The 23,685-nt window shown below is 36.9% G+C and overlaps 1 protein-coding gene across 2 annotated transcripts in view; it reads left to right on the top strand.

Annotated features, from left to right (window-relative positions):
* Nucleotides 1-23,685, top strand: part of ADCY8 (adenylate cyclase 8) — a 126,250-nt gene that overhangs the window by 77,526 nt on the left and 25,039 nt on the right. Inside the window, exons 7-10 of one of the 2 annotated variants that reach the window (XM_027684444.1) lie at nucleotides 1,726-1,996; nucleotides 7,884-8,081; nucleotides 14,826-14,926; nucleotides 22,317-22,518. In XM_027684444.1, the coding sequence (XP_027540245.1) occupies nucleotides 1,726-1,996; nucleotides 7,884-8,081; nucleotides 14,826-14,926; nucleotides 22,317-22,518 (772 nt within the window). The remainder of the gene's footprint in view (nucleotides 1-1,725; nucleotides 1,997-7,883; nucleotides 8,082-14,825; nucleotides 14,927-22,316; nucleotides 22,519-23,685) is intronic. The other variant, XM_027684445.1, reaches the window with a different exon arrangement.

Genomic DNA, 23,685 nt, shown 5'->3' with positions numbered 1-23,685 from the left:
CCTATCTCCACGCTCTGTTTAAAGCTGTTATCATTTCCATTAAAAAATCCATATTTCAGGGCTGTATAATATAACCCTCCCAAATTATATTAGTTGAAACTAAGCACAAAGATAGTCACCTTGGCAACTAATGTATCACTTTCTTTTTCTTTCCTTCTTTTTTTTTTTTGTTTTGTTTTGTTTTGTTTTTTCTTTAATTTTATGTTAGTACTTTACTTAAATCAATTTAGTCTATTTGGATTTCTAAGAGTTAGGAAATGTTTTGTCTTTCTGAGAGGTGTTATACTCTGCCTTTAAAGTCCAGGCCAAAAGTTGCTTGTATCTGAGAAACATTTTTAGTGGGTTTTATTGTAGTTTTACTGATATTTGACTACAAAATACTACTTATCTTTGTGGTCATTATAACAGCATGATTTCAGAGAGAGAAAGATGTACAAGACCTGGGAAAAATAAGGAAGCTGAGACAGGTTAAAAATTGGTTGGGATACAAAGTTTTGATCTTTTAACTAGCTACTGATATTCAATGCTCCACATAAACATGATTTGTTCCAAATTCTGACACTCCTGGCAGCTTCACAATGCTTAAAGACAGTCAGCGCTTTAATTTCTGAAAATACGTGCACATCATACATGCACTTATAGACTATAGTCTTTTACTCCATCAATATGAATTTAACCCTGTAATAGCATCCTTTAAGTTCCAGAAGGAAGTTCCCAAGGGGCATGCTAGCACCATTTCCTTCACAGGAGAGAAACCAAATTCTAGTGCCTCAGAATGGCACCCCAGTATGTGTCATAAAGGAGTGATCAAGAATTTTAGATGACTCTGAATTTTAGGAATCTGTATGCAAGTGTCTGTTTCAGAAAGCACCATGCACACAAAGTTTAAAGAATGAGCAAGTTTAAAGGTCACCGCAACTATTTGCTTGAGTTAGATAAATGTCCAATGAGCAACTCTTACTGCATTTATGATGCAGTATTGTGAAGTATAGCATGGCTGTCCATGTTCATGTACTTTAGAGGTGTCTACAATTTATCCTACATGTATGAAGATTTCTCAAAAATAGAAATAAGAAAGCCCCCACCAGATTTAGTTGAAAGACATCCAAATTCCTACCATGTTGTTGCAAAATCTGAGCTCTTAAAGTCAACTTCACTTTTGCCAAAGCTTTTTGAGTTCATTGCTTAATCTCTTAACAGAAATTATTGCCTCACTTGCCTTTGTATAGCTTCCCTATTTCCCTAATTTACCACAGGTGCAATTAGATCACTAATTTCAATGTCTAAGCTACCTCAGGTAACAGAAGGAAATTAAAGAGCTTCACATAGATTGGTCTAATGTATATCATATATTTTTCTTTCACCATATGAAGTGCCAATTTTCATTTACTCAGAATACCATTTTACTCAGGAAGGTCTCCCTTTAAAGAATTACTGTGAGTAAAGGTGTCAAGTGTGAATGTCAAAGGGCTTTTTCCTGTGACAGGACTTTGTCCATTCATGAGATTCTATTGATGTGAACATGTCTTCGGAGCACTTCCCCCCATATGAAGTTCCTGGTTTTTAATACACTATTTTAATTTTCTTCATAGGAAACATGGTATACAATAGAATCCCTTCTATTTATCCATGATGTTAAACACTGCACAGAGTTCAAAAACTCCTTCTTACCTGTGTATACTAGAGTACAATCAGTATTTACTACTCCTTATTTCACTTATGCAGGAGAATTCACATCTCCAAAGCCACTCTGGACTGCCTGAATGGGGATTATAAAGTTGAAGAAGGGCATGGCAAAGAGCGTAATGAATTCTTGAGGAAGCATAACATTGAGACTTATTTAATTAAACAACCTGAGGAGAGTCTATTGACTTTGCCTGAAGATATTGTGAAAGAGGCTGTCAGCTCCTCCGACAGGAGAAACAGTGGAGCTACGTTTACCGAAGGATCCTGGAGCCCTGAACTTCCATTTGATAACATAGTGGGAAAACAAAACGTAAGTCAAACTTCCTTTAATGTCATCAAGTATGAATGCATGCTTGAGCACACTTTAATAATGGAGGCCTCAGAAGAGACAAATTCATCTTTAACTTTTATTCTACCACGTACTGTAAAAGCAGAGGATTAAACAAATTGTTTCAAGGCAATTCAATTGTTCCGAACTGGGGAAATGCCAGTGGACCAGAGGTTTTGGGTTTGTTTTTCTTTTCTGACTAAAATTAAATATCACATAGCTTAGTTTTAATTGAACCAGTCGATGAAAAAGTAAATTAAAAACAAAGCTAATGTTACTAAACTAGCTGGGACATTCTAGTCAAAGTGTATATCTCATTGCATAGTTTCACTGCACTGTTATCAAGTAAAGGGATGAGGGAAAAGATGTTTTGCCAGAGGAAAAATCATAGTATAAATTATTAATATATGAGGGAAAGAAAAAGATCTACCTTTAAAAAGCATCTTGTGAAAACAGGTTGTGCGTTTTTCACTTTTTTTCACAAAAAGTATTAAAACCTCATACTCTAAGACATAGTTAAGGTTCACTAATAGATGAATTAGTCTCTAATGTCATGTGTAGCTCAAGAGAAATATGAGATAACAGCAACTGCTCCTGATCAGATCTTTTCCAAAAACACTGCATGGCTAATTGCTAGCACCCTGGCAACCAGAAATTCTTGTACACCAATAAAAATCATTTTATGAAGTCTGCTTGGTTAGAAGAATTAAAGATGAAAAGGTCAAAATGCCCTCAGACTCCACTCTTTTTCACTGCACTTGAAAGATTGATAAGTCTTTATGAAGCAAGGCCAGCTGAAGCTTTCTCCCATTTTCTTTGAGAGACCTGTAATGACATGACACATTCTTACTTCTACTGCGCAACCTTATTCCTACTTGTCTGAACTGCCTGTTGAACCTCAAGCATTGTTGTGTGGAGGTCTTGCTTTGTCATCTGTCTTCTGCTTCTTACAAATGTGCTCAGAAGTGATAAAATTTCACAATCAATCCGCCCACGGCAGTGTCTTCGTCTCTTCAAACTGAAATTGAGCATGGCATAGTTTATATAAAACACCTGTTTTATATGTGTTCTGTACATCTGTGTATCTGCATGTATGCTGCCTTTTAGTATTCTCTGTATCTTGTTGATGTGTCTCTATATTCTCCTTCCGTTGGTAATAGAGGTATGGGTGCATGCTGCCGTGAATATCTCCTGATCTTTCTCGATTTCTTCTTCTTTCCCTGTAAGATATTCCAATTTCTGTAGTTCAAAAAAATCTATGTGGTGTAGGCTATCATTTCATTGATCGTTTTCTCATCTAAACATGACCTTGATGCTAACAAAGACAAGGAAATAAAGTACTAGTGTTTTTATTCAATTATTGAACAACTCCTGCACCATACTAGTAAAAAAGCCACAAAAATAATTGAAATAAGCATAGCTAAACAGTTGTTTTAAAGCATATTTTTGTCTCATGGCAATAAACAACCCATTTTTAGAGCAGTTTCTCACTGTTTTTTAAGAACTTGGGTTCGTGTTGGAAATAGATGTAATTTTTAATAACACAGCTTTACAATAAGCTTTTTGGTGGAGACAAGATTTTAAAAATCTGCTATTCCATGTATGATTCAATTGTTATGTAATTTTCAATTTACAGTTGAGAAAATAGAGAGTACTGCTCATAAATTATGTATTTCAGCTCAAAATTCAGATGATAGATTTAAATTATACTAGGATGTAGTAGCTTTTTCCAGAGGTGTGTCAGTCTTGGACAGAATAAGCATTTAATAACATTAATTATGCAGCTTAAAGGTCACTGTCAGCAGCAGGCTTTGAGAATCCTAGTAGCAGCAACCCAACAATGAATCACTTCTGTGCGTTTGAATATTTGCCAATAGCATTTAAATTATTTCTTTACCCCATGTAAGTTACAACAAATTTTGAGCAACGCTGATTACATGTGTATTACTTTTAGCTGTAGTTATGTCAGGATGCATGTGAAAAGGCAAAGTCTTTGTTGAGTTCTCATACCAAACTCAGATTCATCCCAATCCATGCTCATTACCTCAAACTCATTTTCTATGAGCAGCTTAAGTCAGTGTTGATATTGAAGAAGGGAACGTTGAAGATGTGTTGATATGAGTAAGGAACAGAATAACCACTTTTTATGTAGGCAGTCACAGATATTAACGAAAACTACATCTGTCCACAGCACGTTTAGCACCATGTGCCCTGATGAGGTGTCCTGGTGCTAATGGTGAGGTAAGCCAAGGGTGCAAGTGTCTGCTCTAAAATTCAGACATGACCAATATGGATGGATTTTTCTGTTATTGAAACAAGGGTCTGGGCTTCTTTCTTAAAATAAGAAAGTTGGACACAAGTTATTTTATGTCAAGAGAGTGAAGGCCTCCTCCTCTAAAATCAATTAATTGTTGATAAAGTTGGATTTCTTCTGTGTGCCTTACAAAAGGAGTAGTTGAAAGCATAATATGGTCAGTGTGGGTGGTGCTGGAGGCACCTGGTGGGCCTTTAATGATGTGAATTAGGACAAAAAACCCCATACGTACAATGTCTTCTATAAGCATATTTTACTAGTGGTTGCAGTGAATCTTAAGAGTTTTCACAAAAATTATACTAAAAGACTGCCAAAATGGCAGGCAAGTCTAAACAAAAGGGTGGCATTGTGAAGAAAGGACCCGAATTTGTGTCCCTACTGACTGTCCCAGGTGTTGATCCCTCACACAGCTCAGCTCCTAAACATAAGGATTTCATACCACTCGTGGTGCTCTAGGCAGCCTAAAATGATCTGTATGAAAAGGAGCCTATAAAAGACCCATAATCATCTGGACTACCAGTTAGAAGGCCAGGTAAGAGACTCTGATGTCTCAGGTAGTGCTGAATACCTGTGCTGAAACATGCTGAGTAAGAGCTTGATTCAGCTTCTGGACTGTGGCTGCCTTTTGCAACTCGACATACCCCAGAGCACCCCAGCTGGTCCCCACCAGTAGCACATTGTGTTCCTAAGTCTTGTGCCACATCTCCTGGCTCCTGACTGTTGTCCAGGGTACCCCAGAGCATCTCAGCTGACCACAGCATCTGCAGTGTATATTGGCAGTAATAGAAGTTTAGACAGTGAACACCTAGACACCTTCATTTAGATGTCTTCCTTTTGAACTAAATCCTACCTGCATCCTGTCTTTTTAGATGTGACCTTGTATTTTCTTATTTCCTTCCAAAACCTGGTGTTTGCAGTATGAAAAAAAAAATATGAAAACTTCCTAGAGTTTTCTAAATGGCACTGATTAAAAATTTCCCTTCTTGTTGAGAGCAGGATGCTTGGATTTGTTGCAGGAAAACTTTGCAGGAAGGAAGTAAAATCTAATCTAAGCTGACACTTTAAAGTCTCTATAAATTATGTCTACTGTTGGAGTTTTATTATTTGTTTGCTTTCATTCGTCCTCTTTCGGTCTCAGATGCAAGCTTGGCTAGGCTTTTCCCTAATAGAACCTTGTGTTTGTTCCTGCATGATGAATGGTTATTGTCAGCATCAGGAAACTTCAAAAGCCCATTGTAGAATTCACAACTGTATCTTCCATACAGCTGTTCACAAAAGTGTAGGAGAGGTAATAGGAACAACCAATATTTCTTTATGTTGACATGACACAGTCTTAAAAGATGCACAGCAAAGAGGGGTATACAGAGAAAAAATGCATTTAGAACATATTCTTGAGACAATAATTTGCATGGTATTTTTTCATTGTTATTATTACTAATTACAGGGAAGCAATTTTCTTAAATAGGTGTATGGGTGTGAGGAAGAGAAAACTCCATGAAACACAAATACGAATTTCCTTGTTATCTTCTGAAAATAAATGCAAGTTCAGAATCTATTTTTGCAGTAATACCACAGGCACCACAGACATAGTAGTGATATTATGTCATGTTCATCTACCAAGAATTCTAAAACACTTCATACAATCTGAAGACAAGTCTTCCTATCAATCAAATCTTAAAATATATTTTGAAGCAAAATGTAGTTGTTTACTAGGATGAACTGAGATTATTTTTCTCATGTAAATAAAACACAATTCCCAGCTAAAACATTAGGGACCTTCTCCACCCTCGTTTCCAGTGGAGTAGAACTATGAGCTAATTCTGAGGAATCAATGTACACAACAGCATCTGATGTGATCTCATCCTTTAACAGTGACTTCAGGCCCACTTGTGCCATTTCAGTCACTAAAAATTAATAAGAACTTTTAGCTCATTTTAAAAGAGATAGGAGAACCTAAACCAAAGTAGTGTCTTAGTGTGTAATAATGTAGTATTTATCCATTTGACTCAATGGATTGTTTTCTCCAAGGTTAAGATATGGAGTCAGGCATATCTGAAACTTCAGTACGAGAAAAGTTTCCTTGGTACTGATTTTTTCTCCAAATGTTGATGATACTGATTTGCTAGACAGAAGAAGGGAAGATTTGAGTAGAGTGGTTTGCCAAACCTTCACAATTTAAGTCATTTTTTCACTAAGCAAACAGAAAAATTGCTTTTCACTTAAACAGAGAGAATATTTAAATCCTGATGCCCTTTTCTGCCTTATTTTGGGGTCTTAAGCTACTGATGAAGAGATGGAATATGAGATACTATCTATGAGTACCTGTGACTATGAAGTCCATGGCCTTGATTTTAGGACTGTAAGGATACTTGCCACTTGGGGTTTGGCAGTGGGTACCTGAGACCCTTCCTGTGTTTAAATATATTCTCCAGGATTCATCAAAATGTATCTAGAGAGGATAGTTTGAATATGAACAAGGGTAATCTCCCTCTAGCATTTGCATGATCCAAAAGAGTTTGCTTTACTGGTTTATGTAGTGTCAATATATCCTAAACTCCTGCTTCAGCAATGCCCAATAGGAGGTACAGCTGAAGGTCTTTATAGTAAGGACCTATGGAATAAATTTTCTCAAGCAAAAGTGTATTTCTTATCCATATTATTTCTGAAATGCCTTATGCTATCATGAATGAAGTTTTATATCCTTTCCATTCATTAACATTTCCTAACCCTTGGGAGTATCACAGAGGTAGAATTTATTTTCCTATTCAAGTGAGAAAGAGCTGCTTCACAGTGGTTTGTGTCATGAAAACAGGAATGAGTTATTCTCTTTATGAAAACAAACTCTAACTCTTTGCTGAAGGTGAAGCACCCTTTATACTATCTCTGTTAGAGTTCCTTTGCGAAGCTGTGCAAAAGTATTTTTTTTTCCTTTTGATTAGTCAATGAAGTACGAAAGGAATAATGCATTTGAGACAATATTTAAAATAATAATGTGAATTACAGTTAAATTAAATCATATAGCCTAACTGCGATCTAGATTGGCTGATATATACCAGTAGTGAAGAAGAACATACTATTTGAAAACCCATGCTGAAGTAATCAGAAATGTCACCTTCTTCACTCCTGACTAACTGATCTGTTCCTTAACTATACACATACAGTAACTCTAAGATAAGAAAAACCTCATTAATCCTGTTTTGTGACTTTTGTTTTCTGACTTTTGTTTTCTGTATTTTCCATTCCTATTTATTAAAATTGCTCCCCTCATGCATGCTCTAATATTGAAATTGCTATATTTGAAAAGGGGAATATAGCCCTAGTGCTCAGTGCAGCAGCAAACCCCCTAGTCTGTATTAAAGAAGGCATCAAAGTAATCCCCTTAATGTACTGTATGTGTTTAGTGGAACAGACTTATTATTTTACACTTCTGTAGATTTCATTGAATGAATTGCATGGAATGCTGTAACGGTTTGCAATGCAACATGATCTAAAACATTGCATTTTTAACCCAAGGGGACCAGCAGGTTTATTCTGTTTGCATGTGCTTTCCCCTAGACTCTGGCTGCCCTAACAAGAAATTCAATAAATCTGCTTCCAAACCATCTTGCACAAGCTTTGCATGTCCAGTCTGGGCCTGAGGAAATTAACAAGCGAATAGAGCACACCATCGACTTACGGAGTGGCGATAAATTGAGAAGAGAGCATATCAAGCCTTTTTCACTGATGTTTAAAGACTCCAGCCTGGAGCATAAGGTAGCTGGGTCTTGATAGCTGCATTATTTGCAACTCAAATTGTAATAAATGTTCACTGAAGCAGAGAAGCTGTAGGTTCTGGCTTGCACTGTTTGTTTTCTTGTTTTGGTTTTCTTTTTCATTTTGTTTCAGTTCTCAGAAGCTGGGATTGAGCTAGAGTTCATAATACATGGTGTCATGATACAGGTGTTATAATGCTGCAATGACTGCATTTCACTGTTGGAAAATAAGTCTACTGAGCAAACTTGCCCTCTGAAAGCAACATCCATTTCCCGTGTTCTACTTGCTGTCTAGTATAAGCAGTTTTCTGTCAGATGACAGGTTACTTTGTCACTAACAGTGATTAAGCATGTTAATAAACTGACACTTCCATTAAAAAATACATCTATATCTATATAGATATTTTCCTTTCATTTAGTCATAGAATCCGTCTGATGTCCTCTAGATGGCCGCTTTGCTTTTCTCAAGTCAATACTAATTTTTCAACTCTTTGTTTTAAACATCCTTTTTTTAAAATTTGCCTCTAAGTGGTCAATATTGTTTGTGTCCTTGCTGCTCCGCAACAGCAACATGATCTCACTAGTTTTTATTTCAGTCTACATCCAGATGTAAGTTATAAGTTTAAAAAGACAAGGCAACAGGAGAATGTTCCTTGAAAGCTGATGGCACAGGGTGAGTGAGGTTGCACAGAACTCAAATAATTTCACTGACTTGTATGCTACTACAGTGCAGCAATAGCAGGTCTGCAGTATGATGTGCACTTGACTGAAAAGAAATAAAAATAATGGGGAATAGGAAACATGGAGGCTCACTTCTCCATCATCACTTTAACCTCCACTGGAAAACAGACTTTTTCACTTGATTTATGGTAGATTAGTCCTCAGGAAGTCCCATTGGTGAGACCTTGAAGTATATCTAAGCCCTTATTGCATAAGCAATCCTGTAGAAGGAAAAAGAAATGTTTGTTAAAAAAAAATAAAGTATTCCATTTCCCCATGAGGATATTTATGACACTGAGACACAGGTAGAATACCCAAAGCCAAATTATCCACTAATAATTATCTACTGAAATAGAAGATATGAAGACATTTCTTTCAGTGTAGTCATCATGTAAAGCTGACAGGGACACAGAGGAAGGGAAATCCAAGAGTGTCAATTATCAATTATCAGCCACAACAACAACAACAAAAGAAAACAAACAAAAAACCCCACCAAAACACAAAACACAACTATAAGAGAAGTGCAGAGTTCAATTTAAATGTAATTTAAGGAGAAAAAAAAAAGAACCGTGCTCTAATCCATCACATTACACAGGTCAGATTTAAAATATTTATAAAGCTTTTAATTGCATCTGGATGACAAGAGATCTATTTAAAAGTCAACATTTTTAGTAGGTTTGATACTTTTTCTTCCCAGTATGACATTTCCAATGAAAAACTGTGTTGCAGTGTTTGGAAAGTGATGCTTTTGTTTAATATTTCCTTAGCTGTTAATCCCCACCAGTAAACACAGGTAATAGAAACACAAAATCTTTCCAGTAAAGTTGACTGAATCCTCTTTCTGTTCCCTAAATTAGGCTGGTTTTTCACATTACCCACAGAAGTAAAGTTTTAAAAAATAACACTGCTGCTTTATTTGCTCTGGTACATTTGCTCTATCTAACCTCAAACAGTTGGATAGCTGTTGGCCAACAACCTCCTTGCTTCTGTTCAGGATGCTGGGGCATGATGAGTATGCTCAGATAATGATGGGGAATGCAACAGGATACAAAGGAATGATGTGGATTAAGTAAAGATGAATCATAGTGTCCTCTTCATTGTAGGCAGGAGCAATGTCTTGTGGGACCGCATGGGAAATGTCCCTTCTCTCCTCATTTGCCTGTGCAGTAATTACAGGTTTGTCCTCATAACCTTAGTGTTTAACCATAGTCTACAGGCAGACATGAAAAAAGTAATATTTGAATCATTTTCCTACAGAAAGTAGCTATTTCCTCCATGCTATCTTATATCACTACCACTTTCTCCCTTCTTCCTACCTGTTTAGAAAACAAACCAAACTCAGGTTTGAATTGGAATCCTGTAAAGCTCTTCCAGCAGTCTTTTTCCTCTGCTCTCCCCACCCCTAACATTTCAGTCCGGAATTATGGGGTTTTTTCCTAGCCATTAGCATTTGGCAACTGCTTACATGACCTTCTACACCAGCATCGTGAGCTGTTCCCTGCAGAGTGGCTGATGGAGCAGACAGTGTGTGTTTATTGCCCTCCCATCTCCCACTGCTGTTCCTGTTCGCTGCCACTCACCTTCCGTTCAGCACAGTGACAGGTTGAAGTCAGAGGGAGCTCTAGAGTAAAGTAACTTCCCCACGTAGACTGTTGTGCCCTCTCATTTAGCCATCACACTTTCAGGCAGAGCTGGCATTTGCCTAATACTTATTTCTGTTATCTGTAAGTACCTATTACCCCAGACTTTACAGTTTACAGTAGGCAGAAGAACCAGTGCCCGTGGCTGAAATCCTGATCAAGAAGCGTTAACCTTGTTCAATGAGAATTACGTTAGTGTTTTGTACCTCAAATGACAGAGAAGTGAGTAACCTTATGAACAATAAACTATATTTCTTCCTCCTGAATTAGTAACACGACTACCATCGTGTGGGATCATGGGGTGACATAATAAATAAATAATGGCCCATCTTCGCGAACGAAGATTTGGGGAAAGGTCTTTTTTTACCTTTCCAGCCTGCGCAATGGATTTTTTAGGTGAGACACAGCCTGCGCTGAACTGAGCCCACCCTTTAATCCTAAGGTTCATCTGCCGGGGCCAAGCAAGCTTGGACAATGGCAGTGAGGTCCTCAGGACGTAGGTTTGTTTAGAGTGTCCTTCTCATAGATGGATGGCCACACAGGGCTAACGGGTTCCATCTGCCCGGGAGGGACTGGGAATCGAACCCGTGGTCGCAGCAGTGAAAGTCCTGCACGCTAACCACTAGGCCACCAGGGGTCCCTTATGGGGTGACATGAATAGATCTGAAATGTCATACTGGACTTCTGTTTAAACAGCTCAGTTTGGTTTGGGATTTTTTCACTATTAAACAATTGCAGACATCAGGTTTACACTAGCAATGAAATTTCTGTTTTGCTTCCTCTAAGATTTCAAAAAGTTACAAAAAAATCCCAAAATAATTCTGGAATCAGCATGCCCAAAACTACCATGGAGCACAGATCCTGCTTTGCACTAATTTAAATAACTGGTATATCACAGCAGTTTAAGCCACTGGGACATCATCCCAGTCCTCTGTTATGTCATTGCTCTATGTCCTTCTCAGTGATAGAATAAATCTGTATTCCACAGCAAGCAGTAGAGGTTACATTAGTGAACAGATTATCTGCTTGAGGCAGTATGTGCATTTCCATGTGAATTTTGTGATTCTCTATTTTTCATAGGAGTTGTACAGGATCCCCACCTGGTATACTTCATAGATCCTTCACTCAAATGGACTAGTCATTACTAACCTTTGTTTCACTCATTATCACTTTTATGTCATTTAGAGACAATATACTTTCAGTTTTGCTAGAGGTTCTTTTCACAAATAGCATGTAGGTTGATAGAGCAACTCATCATAGGAGAGTGCTTCTGATGGTAGCATGTAAACATACTAAGAGTTTTCAAATATGTAATGGCTCATAAGGAAAATATGCTACTACTTCAAATGATTCCAATAATTAAAAAATATCAACATGATGATCTACCTTAATAGCAGTGACTCGGCAATATCCATACCATGTCCTTTCTTATAGGATAAAGCAGAGATACAGGGCAGGGAATTTACATGCTGGTAGGGTTTTGTTAAAGAAAGTTTCCAGTGTAAAGATTGAATTAAAGATAAAGATAGTCTAAGTCTTCCTGCATATTTATATCTGGATTATAAATCAGACTGGACCTATAGGTGAATTGTCTATATATTTTCTGTGAGGTAAGAACACTGAAAATATGAAAAGGACTTTGAATTTCATAGTACAGGTTTTCTTAGTTCAAATATTAGACTTAAACATCTAGGTTTCTCTGTTTGGAATTTCTGATGAGTAAGACAAATAAAAAATTAAATTAGGAGAGGAACAATTTTGCTATTCCTGCATGCTATATCCCAGCAGACATGGGCATCACCTCCTTCCTTCAACCCAAAAACTTCCAGTTGCAAGGAGTTCTGCAAGAAACACTGGGCAAGCTCCATGCCTGTTCAGCAACTTTTCTATTATTGGTCAGCAACTAGATCTGTGTCTACCCTTTAGTCTTCTCAGGAGTTCATTTCTTCATCTGCCTTGGACTTCTTGATACATCTTATTCTGTCCCTCACCTGTATTGCAGAATCTTTTTCATCATTGCTCTGAAGATGAAAAAAAATGGTGTCCCATTTCATCCATAAGGTCCTATCTGAGTCAAAAGCATCACTGAGGATAAGCCCAAAAACCTTACTCCTCATTGCACATTTTCTCTAGGTGAACATGTAAAACCTCTTCTGTTATGAGTGCTCCCCTTTCAAAGAGGTGTGGGAAAAGAGGAGGGGTGTGGAAAAAGCGGCATTAATCAGCAGAGGAAACTTGGCCTTTCTCACACAAACTCAGTTTCAGACAGCTGACTGGGCAAACCAGAAGGTAAACAGTTCCCTCCCAACAGTGCAGGTGAATGGCTCAGGCCCCATGGGAAGCAGGGTGTATCTTCACTATGCCATGAGCAAGTCACTCCAGTGCAGGCAGGTCTGTGGGATGTTGCAGTGAAGGTTTTCATTACAGATAAGGTCACAACACGATTCTTCCTACCACTCTACATGGCTCTCGTTAGCTACATCACTCCCATGCCTTTTGAAGGGCCTTGAGGCTTAGTCAGTCCTCCAATTACTTATCCGAGTCATTAAGGGGTAGACTGCTACAGAACTGCTGTGTTTATCATTTATGTCAGTGCTGCCTAGGGATGCCAACAATTCCTCAACACAATATTGTTACTGATTAGAACACAGCATCCATCCTTTTGACATAATGCTCAACGCAGCAGGTCATTCTATGTTTGTGTTTCATTCATTTAGTTTGCTATAATTTCCCTATGGAACAGCTGGAATTTCATATTTTAAGGAACACACCTTTCTTTTTCTCTAATCAAAAAAAGCCCTGGTCTATTATTTACGCAGACTGACGCAGTTCTGTTTTCCTGCACATGAAATCAGGGCCACTGTCTCTGTGCTTCCAGCAGCAAAGTGAAGTGGAATTGCCTGCGAGCACTATCAAAAATAATGTCAAAGTGATACTGCCAACAGCAGAGACAAAGTATAATCACAGGAGAGGAGGAGTCAAAATGAGAGACACCAACAAATAAACCCCCTATCTTACTCATAACAAATGGGGGTAGGAAAGAGGAAATCCTTTTTCCCATTTTGGGAGTTTGAGACTCCTTTGACCAGATGTTTATAGCTGAAATGAAGTCCTTACCAAAGATCCAGGCAGAGAATATAGCTGAAGTCTAGATAGGATCTTCCTTCAAGAGCAAATTAGCTATAAAATCCAGCTCATAGCTGAACTCTCTCAGTGTTTGTCATTGACATATTTCTTAACCGGTTTTACTTTTTATCACTTATAATGCTTTCTAGGCATTTATAACAGCAGTTTACCCTATTTCCAAGTTGCTGAGGAAAGATTCTGGTATGTGATATCTCTGACTCTGATTTCCTTTTGGTCTGTCCAAGTAACTCTTAGACCCTTCAAAACTGCAAGAGTTTAAATAAAATGGAGTTATTGTTCAGAGGAAGAAAAACTACTCAGGCAAGCCTCTGTGGGATTTCTTATAAGGTGAAGAAAATTTAGTGGTATCCATATAGGATGAAGAGAAATACAAAACCAGGTCTATGGACTATTCTTCATCTGCTGTAAACAACTTTTAAGGAGTTTAACTGAATTACCAATGATAAGTACCAGCTGATGACTCGGTTAACATTTCCACTTTAACAGATCCACTGTGGTTTGTGGATGTATCTGTTACTCCTTTTCTTGGTAATTCCCATAAAAAGGAATAGCATTTCCAGTGGTTTAATATGATGGAGAAAAATGCCTTTTTCAATAAATTTTAATAATAATGCATTTTAAGTAGTCTTTTACATAATATTATCTTCATTTTCTCCTTGGAGAATGACCATATTGCCAAGTTTCTGCACAGCCCCTGAATAAGTTAGGATGTAGAGACCATGACCCACATCCCAAATAGCCACAGAATGTCCAAACTGTACTTTTCTTAAAAAAGAGAAGTAAAAAAAAAAAAAGAGTGGCTTCAATTTAGCCAGCATGGAGACACCTCTGTGCCATCATGCATGCAGAGTCACAGATTACTTCAGTGTTTGTCTTCAGGTGAAAAAACTTGTTATTAAGTATTTTATTAAGTGAATAAATATTAAGTATTTAGTATTCTGCTCAGCAGCACAAGCTCCTAATATCTTCCTGAGGCTTTATAAAGCAAATAATTTTGAAGTAGAAAAAGTTTGTTTTGCAAATTACAGAGTTTAACTCTCTTGGTTAAAATATTTTACCAGCTTATTAATAATTTATTTGTTGTGTTTAATTTTAAAAAACTAATTTAAGTTTATTGATTTATTAGCTCTTTGTGGCACTTTTCTCAGCATCTCCTATATACATCAGTCTTTCTGAAACTACTGCATGGGTTAACAGCTAATTTACTCTTCTGTGTTTGTTTTTTTTTTTTATTCTAGTATTCTCAAATGCGGGATGAAGTATTCAAATCAAACTTGGTGTGTGCATTTATTGTTCTTGTATTTATCACGGCTATCCAAAGCTTACTTCCTTCTTCCAGGTAAATACAGAAATATATCTCTATGTATCTTTAGGCACTCTTGGGGAGACAGCAAGATAGCATTTCTAGGCTTGATGTGCAATGAATCAATAAAATCTGCTTGTTCCCCAAAAGTGTTTGGTAATACTTTTTTGCAGTATTAATGACTTTTGTGTCACATTTTCTGCAGCTACATGTTTTCAAGTGAGACAGCAGCATCTACTGTTATTATGTTATTGTCTTTTCAAGTAGAATGACCACTGAGATAAGTGGGAACTTTGAGTTACAAAAATTTGTCACAGTGTGTCCTGGTGAAACAGGATCCAGACTTATAACAGTGCCTCTTTGCTGTGTGGCTGGTAACCACCTTGGGTATCAGCGATTCTTTTGGTTTTGTTTCATACATGCTATGTAAGAAAATTGTACTGTTTATTGCTGATGAAGTGTATTACCCAGCTGAGGGAAGGCAATCTCGTGCTATTAAGAAGCAAGCAGGTGATCTGGTAGATCTATTTTCACTTGTTCTTTTCTCTGGGGCTCACCAAAGCAACAGTTTCCTATCAAGGTGATGAAAATGTGACATAGATGAAACCTCTGTGTCCTCATTTCAGAGTCAAACCCATCAACTGGCACTTTGTCTACTATTTAATAGTGACAAAAGTGTGTGCAAGGACTAAGGTCAGTTTTCTAGAACAGGACTGCCACTATAAACAAGCCTCTAGTCCCATTTGGTCTTTGATAGAGCAAGTGCTAAAATGGAAATGCCCAGATGAACATAATTCTCAGGTGGTTTCCAATACTCAGATGAACCTTAACTTACCACTGAGCATAGAGTAACTTTAAAAATATTTGTATTAAGAAATAAGACATTTATTGTGATACAGTATTGCAGCAAGATTTCTGGGATCATCTCTGGAAGACCTGATTCACTGGGTTTATGTCTTAGAACACCAAAGTGGTGGTTAGGTGCAGGCAGACAACTACACTCTATAGCAGTGGCGTCCCATGTGTTTTGTAATTCTCAGCTGAGAAAATACCCTGATCTTCTGCTGTTCATTATGTGCTATGTTGCTCTGATACTAGTAAGTTTGCCTGCTTTTTTAAAGTTCTTCCAATACACATTCAAAATTCTTCACTTCTGGTAGCTGTTTTTTCTTGTTAGTTTATTTGTTTGTTTGTTAATTTTTTTCCTCAATATGTACAAGAAGACTTATGGATCTGATTAATCTGATTTCCAAAAAGATTTCTGCTGCTATATAAATCAAAATACATTTTTTTATAACTGGACAGGTTCATCTCTGCTAATTCTGGTGCTCTTTTGTGTCTGGTGCCACTGGAATTAGGGGGGGAAGGAGTCACACAGTCACATTGCCTGGTTTCCTATCTTGACAGTAGTCTTTTCTCTGTGGACCTTTATGTCTCTAAATGTTAAAGAGCCTGTAAATGCAAATAGGTTGAAAGGAAGATTAGATAAATTCCTACTAGAAAAGATCAGCAGAGGTTTATAAACAAAAGTATGGCCTTGGCCTCAACAATGCCCTTAAAGGCTGATTGCTGGAAGGGAAGATATTTAGGGAAAGGGAATTTACCACTCTTCCTTTTGTGAGAGAAATTTTGGAGCCGTATGGGTGTTTTATGGCAGTTCTTATATTCTGCCAGGAGCTGAAGATCACTGACAAGGCTTGAGAAGGCAAATTTTGGTCTTGATTTTTCAAATTCTGATACTCTGCTTCAAAAAATGTGTTTCAGTTTTTAAAAAGCATGCCTGTCAACAGATAGCAACCCTAAAATAACAGGATAGGAGTTTTGAGGGAGAAGGTTTCAATATGCTTAAACATATTGAATGAGAAAATAATCTGGAAGTTCAAATTTCTTCAGTTCCAGTTCTAAAAGCAATTCAGGGTATGAGCAAATGAACCAACTAGCAGAAAGTAAGACAAGATTTGGACTCAGAGAGTCTTTCTGATAACTGTGTGATCAGCTGTTATACCTCTGGTAGATATCAGTAAAGTAAAGTAGCATGGAAATAATTTCTATGAAACAACTAACTATAATTCACACGTAAGTTTTTCAGTGAATACTTCAGATTTCTGTTGAACAAGGATGAAATTTTGTATTTGCTTAAGTAGATGTGAGAATATTTCTTTGAGCTGAGTCTTTTGGCGATTTCTGAAAATTTGGTGAAAGAAAACATTATTTAAATCATCATAAAACATATCTTACTAAAGTTCTTCAGGGAGTTTCCCAGATAGCTTGTCTTAGTCTGTGTGTTAAAGAAGGGAATCACATTTCAACAGAAGGAAATCTACTCTGTATGGGAGTTTCAGAATTTTATCTCAGCTTACATCTATCTCCCTAAGGATAAACATTTGATCCATTCATACTTTTTCGCTGACAGGGCAGACACATCACTGAATTTAAAAATCTTTGCAATAGTTTTCATACTTTGAAATATTGAGTTGGGTAAATTACTCTAAGTGAGATAAATTAATGCCATATTTCTACTGTAATTATCCTCTACAAAACCATTATGTTAAATTGCCAACCTTGCAGTGATTCATCTGCTCCATCTGAGAGGCCTGGGAGTTTCATTCATTTCCTGCAATGAACTTTTTATATGCTCATAAGGGCCATAGATCATACTAGAGTAGACTGCTTAACTACTCTTATTTCTGTCAGTTTTTTGCTGGGTTATTCTTGTAAGGGGAGGAAAAACACATTTCAAACTGTTGTTCATTTAAACACCTGCATCGTCTCCTTTACATAAATTTTCCTTCTAGTTCAAGTCTTGATTTAAGACTGTACATGAGGAAGAGGGAAGGCAAAAGCTCATTTCAAACTTCACTTATCTTGGCAATAAGTGAACCCCTAAAGAGAAAACCATTTGGTCTTGAATCTCATCTTGAATGAAGGGAGAATCCAACCCAGGTGTCCTAGTTCTGATAGAAGTTCACAGACAAAAGAGTATTATGTTTTTTTGTTCCAATTCCTCTAATCTTGTCTGTATGTTCTACAGTACTTGATCCTATCAGCATATTGCCAACATCTTAGCACAGATACTGGATTGGTCATCTAGGAGGTCACAGTGCATCAACTTCAGTTTTGTTTTTACATCAAGCAGGCTTAAACAAGAGACAAAAACATCAATCTTCAATTGAACAGCTACAGTGGAAGAATTCTTGTTGCCTATCTATTTATTGTGAACAAATAAAAGGCCACAGTTTCTCAGGCACCTGAGGAGTTTACACTGAATTTTGGATTTATATCCCAGATTTAGGTCTGTAGATGATCCCTTTATAGTACCTTAATTCAAAAGCATGGCTCTTACATATGGAGTTGGGCAATCTAAGATAAGAACTCATGTTTAGTGTCCTCAGGCCTGACCTCCTGAGGCTTGATCCTAATTTTTTTCAAGGCCTTAATTTGGTTTCATTTAGAGCTGAATCAGGCTAGGTCAGCAGAATTGCTAAGCTACATCTGCATATATAGACTGTTTATATATATCTGAGATATAGTTAGAAACTATCAGTTCCAAATCAGATCTCAGTCATCTGGCTTTGTAAAGCAGGAAGGCTGTTGTAAAATGCTACTGTAGTGTGGGAGACTGAAGGAATTGATCTCACATCACTGTCTGTCAGTGCAGTGTCTATAACCCAGGTTCAAAGAACACCATTGGAGAATGGGTCAAAGTCTCAAGATGCCTTCTATCTGCATAAATCTAAGAGACTGCTGTGCACTGAGGTGAATTGTAATCTAAACTGTATGGTTCTCTTGTTGAACTCTCTTGACTCGTTCTCCATGAACATATTGTCCAACTTTTCTCTGGATTTATTGACTGTCATTCCCTCATCTTTCAGAGGACTGTAGCACCTCCCCTATTAAGACAGGCTGAGACAGTTGGGGTTGTTGAGCCTGGAGAAGATTCCAGGGAGACCCTTCAGGACCTTCCAGTACCCACAAGAGAGGGACTTTTTACAAGGGCATGTAGTGATAGGACAAGGGTGGATGGCTTCAAACTGAAAGAAGGCAGAATTAGGTTGGATATTAGGAATAAATTTTTTACTGTGAGGGTGATGAGGCATGGGAACAGGTTTCCCAGAGAGGTTGTGGATCTCCCATCCTTATAAATGTTCGAGGCCAGGCTGGATGGAGCTTTGAGCAACCTGGTCTAGTGGAAGGTGTCCTTGACCATGGCAGGGGAGTTGGAACTAAATGATCTTGAAGGTCCTTTCCAACCCAAACCATTCTATGATTATATGATTCCTGTGTATTTTCATAGTCAGAAGATGCTCTCAAGACATCATTGCATTGTGCCTCTTCTTGGTAACTTTGGAACTTTCAGCAAGTCCTGAGAATCTTCCCGCAAAACTTTTAGTTGCACGTGATGAAATCTGTTTCTCCTGCTCCAAACTTTGTTTCTTCATTCTTCACCGTTTCTTTTATAGTACAGTTTGGTTTTGCTGCATATGTTGTTCCTTCTTTCAAAAGCAAATTTTACTTCCGGGTAGGCTGCTGGAGAGCATGGGACATTTTAGGGACCATCTGGAGTGTCCTGTATTCAACTCACACACAAAACTTTGACAAATCTTGTAGGACTGAAATGCTGACCCAAGTGAAGAAAACTTTTCATACCAATGGTACATCATCAGAACAGTGTCAAAGCTAATATTACCACATGGAAGCTCTCAATGGAAGCTAATGTGTAATTCATCTAATTTCAATTAATCTGGGAACAGAAGTTCCATGTTGATATTTTTCACATTTTATTTCAATATGTTTAAAATATAGTTTAGTACTATGAAAAAGTATAATTTTATGCATATATATCTTACTTATGGCAGTTCAGACATTTTCCAAATGAAAAACTCTCTGTTAGCAATAGATTTGTTTTCTGTCTGTTATCTTTTTAAGACATTTTCTTTTCTGGACTCCTATATTACAAATCCCATTAATTCTGATGTTTTGAGAGTAGCGGTACAAATAAGCCATAGCTGCATTACTGTAAATTATTTTGAGTCTTGCATTTTGTTTACAAAATCTTATACTTTGATCATAGTTCTGTGTTAGCTTGATTAATTTTAGTAGGTGATAGACAAAAACTTTTGAAGCAAATTGCATATTATTCCACCTTGACGCTTTAAAGGAGGCATTGTCTGTTTGGACTATCAGAAAGGAATCATTTTTAAGCAAATATTGTCTTTAAAACCAACAGATTAAATGTATCTGAATTTCTATAATAACAGTCAAATTAGGACATTAAAAATCAGAACATTCTTTTAAAGTTAACGTTCAAAATTAAGCAGGCTAGCATATACAGGAGTACAGTTCTGCACGTAAATCTCAGTTTAACAAATATGCCTCCTATGTTATTTTTCTCCCAACATGACCAACATTTCCCCACATATGCACTGACTTATGCCTACTTTAAAAAAAAAAAAAGTTGCTTTGGATTATAAAAATTTTAATTTTGCCTGTTTTCCCAAGTTATTTTCTACTAACATCAGTACTGTGAGGAAGATTTAATCACGGTTTTCGCATAAAATACCCAGTGCAACTTTGGTGTCTCCTTAGTGCAAATATTTTGGACTCTAATCATTAGTTGCAAACATGGCCAGAGCTAAGAAATGCCAGTTCCAACACAGATTTATTCTCAAACTTGTCCTGCTATATCCATGTATCTTCTCCTGCCATTAAATCAGTATGGTTTCCTTTTCTCCTTGGCCACGTATCTATTACACTATGGTGAAACTTTATAGAGTGAAAGCTGAAGTTAAAAGGCTCAAACCACAGATCTGAATTCTGATATGTATGAGTTTAGAATCTTCTCTTCTAAACCCAAATTCGAATATCCTGAAATTGAGGAGAGTTTCAGGTAGTTTGAGATAAAATCTGTTCAGTTTTGGGGAGTGGACCTGACTGACCTACCGGAAAATGACAAAAGAAGAGCTGTGTTGATGTTTTCACTTCTCTTTCCATTTTATACCCCTAAATTTTTCTTACTGTAGGGCACAAGTCTAAAATAGCTTTACACCCTACCCAAAGAGAAGAGGGATAGGTGATCTGTAGCAAAATCTAAAACTTCATGTTTTCAGTAAGACAAAACACATTTACAGAAGAATTAATGAGAGAGTACAGCTTACCTACAGCCTGGAAGTGCAGAAGTCTCTCTGGAGCACCCTGATAGTCCACTTTCAAAGACTTTTTTCTGTGAGATGTGATTAAATCGCTGTAGAGTACTGGCACATATACAACTAGGTTACCAGAAATTTTAATTACTTAATTCAAAGCCTCAAGGTTAATCATTCTCCTCATAGCAAAAACTCCAGGAAAAGCGGAGTGAGGAGGGGAGAGGTTTGTAGGAGCAGTGGAGTTACTTTTATTTTGCATGGATTTGATCTTTGGGAAAAGAGACAAAGAAAGACAGTGATTGGCACAAATGGGACACAAACTTGTGAAGTGCTGAGTGCTTTCTACTTACTCAGCGAAGTAAAGCAATTTACTGCATTTTCCAACCACATAGGATACTTGATTGACTTCAGATCCCATATTTAGGCAAGAAAAAGGAATAAATTTAGAAAAATAAAATGAAAGTTAGGCTGGAAGGTATTATTGGGTTTAATGGTACGTTCAAAGACACTGAAGTATTTTGCATATGCACTTATCAATACTTGATTAAAGATCACATTTACAAGAACAAAGTTTCTAAGGTATGCCAAACAACAGGTTTTATTTAAACACGGATTATAGAATACTTTTTCATATGCTTTATATTTTGAAAGGCTACCATGAAAACAGTAGATGAGTTCTTTTGCTTTTTTGGAAACCAATGAGATTCTTATCTGCAATTGACCCATTATTAATTAAAATTAGAGGAATCTTGCATTTCTGTAGTTACTATATCCTGACTTACTCCAGAAAACAGGCTGCATTACTGTACTTACTTTAGAGAATATGACCCTCAGTACAGTATGAGTTTAAGAGACCTGTGATGTGATGCATAGAAAACAATACTCTACTAAACTGCCCCCAAACTAGTCTGAGTGGAACCAGATCATACAAACGTGGCATCAAGATCCTACAGGCTCAATAGAACTGCTCTGAAAAAAACTTGAGAGACGACTGTGTACCAAAAGAAATAACATTCCTGACACTTGGACCCTACATAGACACATATAGGCACTGGCAATGAGTTATTTCCCTGGCTTGTTTGTCCAACAACAGTTTCTCAGCAAGAAACCATGTGAAGTAAAGGCAACATGAACAAAAGTTTGTTCTCTCTGTTTTTTTTTCTGAGACTAATTGTCTCAGATTTATGACAACCGATATTTCCTAGTCTTACCTGTTTGCACATTTATTTTTATTAGCACTAGCATTGTGTTGAGGTTTAATGCTGGATTTTTTTTTTTTCTAGGGTGATACCAATGGTCATTCAGTTTTCTATTCTGATTATGCTGCACTCCGCTCTTGTGCTGATCACTACAGCAGAGGATTACAAATGTTTACCCTTAATGCTCCGGAAAACTTGCTGCTGGATTAATGAGACCTACCTGGCAAGGAATGTCATTATATTTGCATCCATTCTGATTAATTTTCTTGGAGCCATCATCAATATTGTAAGCTTACAGGGAACCAAGGAATATTATACAGGAAAAGATGATTTATGAATTATTAAGCTTGCTACAGGACTTGTTAACTAATGTGTCTATAAGCCAGCTATGATTTAGATAATAAAAAAAATGGCAAAGTATCACAGCTTCAGGAAATTCAATCCATTGTTTAACCTATGTATTTCTGAAATATTTAATTATTTCTCCCTCATGAGGATCATCTATTTTTAAACCTTTTTTTCCACTTTCTATTCATCCTTGTGAACCATTTGAAATTTTCTAGCATTCTGTTATACTTTTTTAAGACTGTCAAGTAATGCTTATGGTTATTAAATTCCTCTTCTCAGAAGTTTTCAGATTATCTCACAGTTCTCCCACTAATTAGATTACTAAAAGAAAAATTAAAAAAAATTACTAAAATAATAATTTAAAAAACTCCAATAGAGCCCTGATTATCCTGATGTATTCAGCAACAAGAGAGATCTTTGCATAAATTAGGCAGATTATAATGTCAGACAACCTGGCAGGTGCTGATGTCTGAGCCAAGAATGTGGTAAATGTCTCACTGATAGATTAAAAGTAACATTTTCATCACTCTTTCCTCTTGTTGGGCATCTTCTGGTTATGGATGTAGCAGTGTTTTTTCATCTGAACATTATTCTCTATAAATATTTCATTCCTTCTAAATGAGACCAGGAATGCATTTAGTGACAGTAATAACAGTAGCAACTCGGACAACACAATAGCAACAATAATTATCCTAACATAATTAAAAATAATTATTATTATATCATTACAGTAAGTATGCTGAGGTCTGATATTTCAGTGATTTGTCTTGGCTTTTGCTAACAGACATGAGATTTTATTATGCTCTAGTGTTGTCATTTTTCCACTATTTAATTCAGGTGGCCAATATGTGGGGACTTAGTAGCTGCCTGTGTTCTTTAGTGATCCCATGCAGTCACTGATAGGAGAGCTAGTCAGAGAGAGAAGAATGCAGCCACTGACTTCGGTCCTCACAGAGAAAATATAAATACGGTAAAGACAGGAAGTTCAATAGGGCTGAAAACTTCCTGTAGACAAGGACAGTGATACATTACAGTAAAGATCACTAAGGAGTATTATAGAATTTAGAGGTTTTTAAATCATATTTTACCACATATTTTCCAGGAA

This window comes from Neopelma chrysocephalum, unplaced genomic scaffold, assembly GCF_003984885.1.
Source record: "Neopelma chrysocephalum unplaced genomic scaffold, ASM398488v2 Primary Assembly neopelma1_66, whole genome shotgun sequence".
Taxonomy (NCBI): Eukaryota; Metazoa; Chordata; class Aves; order Passeriformes; family Pipridae; genus Neopelma; species Neopelma chrysocephalum.
Note: the sequence above shows the minus strand (reverse complement) of the source record. Positions and strands in the feature narration are given on the sequence as shown.